The sequence below is a fragment of the Parasteatoda tepidariorum genome, chromosome 6 (genome assembly GCF_043381705.1).
Source record: "Parasteatoda tepidariorum isolate YZ-2023 chromosome 6, CAS_Ptep_4.0, whole genome shotgun sequence".
NCBI lineage: Eukaryota > Metazoa > Arthropoda > Arachnida > Araneae > Theridiidae > Parasteatoda > Parasteatoda tepidariorum.
Genome location: NC_092209.1, coordinates 5,044,428 through 5,047,749, shown reverse-complemented (window position 1 = coordinate 5,047,749; position 3,322 = coordinate 5,044,428). Strand labels below are relative to the sequence as shown.

Below are 3,322 nucleotides of genomic sequence, written 5' to 3'. Positions count from 1 at the left end.
AGTAACTATATTATTCTAAGAATTTTAAAAATTTTGAAGAAAAAAACACGTTTTTATGTATTTTAAAATGATTTAGTGGTTATATTAGTTCAAACAGCATTTTAAAGTACTCGGAGTGCCAAGGGTCAAAGCAAAACATGTTTTTATGAGTTCATTCTGGCAAAACGAAGATCATTTGTATTTAGAATCATTCAGCATGATACTGTTGTACGAAGCTTATTTACAATAATCAAAATTTACCACAATTAAGCAATTTTCTCTGGTACATCTTATCGGGTGGCCATAAAACCATAATTTCACTGTATCTATCAAACGCTTCAAATGTTAAAAAATGCTTTTATTTTGTTATGAGCATTGATCTAAGAAATTTTGATTTATCTATGCGCATTGGTGCTATGTGCATATATCGATCTAATTTTACGTTTGTAATGAAGCAGTTTAAATATTTTTTACATTAAAATGGTAGCTAAAAGGATAAATTTTTTAATCACTTTAAACATTGTTTAAAATTAATATAATTAACACCATGCACATATTGGGTTAATATCTAACCTGAGTAAGTTTGGTCTCATAGGGTCGAACCAAAAGTCGATAATTTGGTTGAATTCTGTTTTAAACTGTGTTACTTTTCCTTCGAGCGTTGACCTTCTCACCAATGAAAAATAACACTTGAAGGTCGTTGTGAACTTTTTTTTTTTAAATGAAAATTCACCCAAGGCTGTCTCTGTTGTGCATTTCCGAGTTGACAATTTTTTTTTTTTATCGAATAAAAGCTTTTGGGTAATTTTAGTAAACATAAACTGTTGTGCTCAAATATTTTTTCCCCAACATCTGGAAAAAATATAAATCGTAACTTTTATTGCTGCCACAGTAAAAATATTTTATTTTATAACCGTCGTTAAGCAGCCGATCCAATTTTGAGTTCACAACTACCAATGTTCAACTCCGTGGACTTGTCATTTTGTACCCAATTCAGAAGACAAGCTAACTCCTGGGTCATGTATTGGTAGAAACCCGTATTTGCGGAACTAGCTTTTTGATGGAACTAACCAGCATTTGCGTTACATGGAGAGGAAAACCTCCCACGGTTAGTCTGTCTGCAAGAGACTCGTATCTACCAGCCATTCCTGGGATTTGAACCCGGTCCGCCTTATTGGGAGACGTGTGGTTCCTCTGCTCGGGTGCAACAAAATTTAGTACTTATCCGTAAAAAATGCTTATGTGTTATTATCTAGATCTGAGTACCAGAAATGAGAAGGGCTTTAGCGCATTCATCTATTTGGGATATAATAATAATTTGGTTAAGCACATGTGACTTGGGTAAGCAAATTACGAATCACTGATTAGTGAAAATATGATTTGCTTGACTGAAAATAACGAATGAGGAGGAAATGATCTCGATATCCTCAGGGGTTTAATCCCAAGCTTCAAATGGTGCACAGGGAGATGTCTCAACCAAATTAAAATTTTCCTGGAATAACATACAGAATAACATAAGTTCCCAGAATAATGCAGGTATTTACAAGATTACAGCTACTTGCTGAAGCGTTTTGATCTGATAAAAATAACGCAGTTGCCGGACTGCATTTAATGTTGTCTTCAATTAAATCGAAGTCAAAAATCTTTTTATCTTTGCACTTCTCACAGTTAATTGCATCTTTAAGAAAAGCTGAGCAATTTGGTCCTTGATGCGATCAACTTTGAGATCTTTCCTTGAATCTTTTGTTTTCATAAACCTGGGAGCCCCAGTAATCCTTCTTAAACATTTGTCTGAGCCACCTCTAGTACCTCCTAGAAAAGAGAATGCTTCAGAGCGGGTTACCATGAACAAGAAATTTAACCCTTTAATAGTTCAAACGTAATGACATCTTTTATAATTACCACTGCTGCGCAGCTTAGTAGCTCGAAAGTAGTGACATCTTTCTTATTTATCATCCACTGCTCAGTTTAGATCATTCAGATTTATAAAAATCAATAGCAGCACAGTTATCACAAAACAATTCACAGCTTGGTATGTCCAATTTGAGTTTTTTTTATCAGTTAGCACATTTTTTAACCACACTAACTCCTTGGCTGACTCTAATAAAGAAATACACTCAGCCTCCATGGTAGAAATTGAAACCCTTTTCTGTTTAAAAGTTTTCCACAAGATAGGAATATCACCTGCATATACAATAGTTCCTCCTATTGACACTCTGTCCTCTCTGCTTGATGCATGGTCATCATCAGTGTAGCACTTTATTGACAAATCTGAGATTTTTGACAAATCTAGATTTTCAGTTGTATATTGCAGGTACTCTAATAGTTTCAGTAGAGCTTGCCTGCATTTGATACCAGGATTTTCTTGATACTGTGATAAAATGTTAACAGCATAAGATATTTCAGGTCTTGTCCTACTTGCCATAAAAGATACAAATCCAAGAACACTTCGGTATGGAATATTTTCCATTTCAGCTTTCTCTATTTCTGTTTGTGGGCAATCCTGCATCGACAAATTTGATCCTTTAGCTAATGGCAATGAAACTATGGGTCTGTTGTACCTTATACCACTTGCTAAAAGGCTTCTCTATATATTCTTTCTGGTGGATTACTAAATGACCATTAATTTTTTCAAATTCTATACCTAAAAGTTGCCTTGTTTCTCCCAAAATCATCCAAATCTTACTCTTGCTTACTCCAAAAATAAAAAGCAACGCAAGATAATATCAGAAAAACCTAAATGTAATATTATATAGCGTTAAAACTAATGCAAAATAATATTACGGCGAACGCTAGATAAAATTAGTTTGCATAGAATCTAATATTATATAATGCAGAGCAAACAGCGACCTCTTGTATGAACATTATAAGTTGTGCAAGATAACGTTAGATTTTGCCGATTTTATGGTTTTATCTAATAATAGGTGTTACTTGGATTAACTGACACATTTTCAGCTTTAAATTGTTTGAATTTATCTTTACAAGGTAAAAAAATTACATTGTTTCATGTGCATGATAAAGTAAACGCTGCCATCGCAAAATTAAATTTATGGCAAAGAAGAGTTAGTAATGGAGAAATAGATTCGTTTCCCTCTCTTCGTGAGATAATAACAAGTTCCGCCACTACAGTTGATGCTGATACTCTGAAGTGCATAACACAGCATTTGGAGAGTTTGCAGATGAACTTGAAAAGCTATTTTCCTGATTTAAAGAAATATATTGAATGGATTCGTTTAATATTAATTCAACATCCATGCCAGAAGGATTGTCGCAGGCGGAAGAAGAGCAATTATTGGAATTGGCTTCAGACGGATTCTTGAAAAATAAACATGAGGAGTGTACT

General features: G+C 33.9%; 1 protein-coding gene across 1 annotated transcript; it reads right to left on the bottom strand.

The window, feature by feature from the left end:
• Positions 1-1,603: 1,603 nt before the first annotated feature.
• LOC139425727 (uncharacterized) lies at positions 1,604-2,488 on the bottom strand. The gene is made up of 2 exons (XM_071181623.1): positions 2,164-2,488; positions 1,604-1,791 (listed from the first exon to the last, which is right to left on the bottom strand). The coding sequence occupies exons 1-2, from the start codon at positions 2,486-2,488 to the stop codon at positions 1,604-1,606; spliced, it is 513 nt and encodes a 170-aa protein (XP_071037724.1).
• Between the last annotated feature and the right edge of the window lie 834 nt (positions 2,489-3,322).

Bases quoted from the DNA above. Each gene is read 5' to 3' on its own strand.
- LOC139425727 (XM_071181623.1), bottom strand. From the start codon at position 2,488: ATGCAGGATTGCCCACAAACAGAAATAGAGAAAGCTGAAATGGAAAAT. The intron at 1,792-2,163 runs GTGATATTCCTA...TCTCTTTTCTAG, and splicing joins AGGAACTATTGTATATGCAG to GAGGTACTAGAGGTGGCTCA.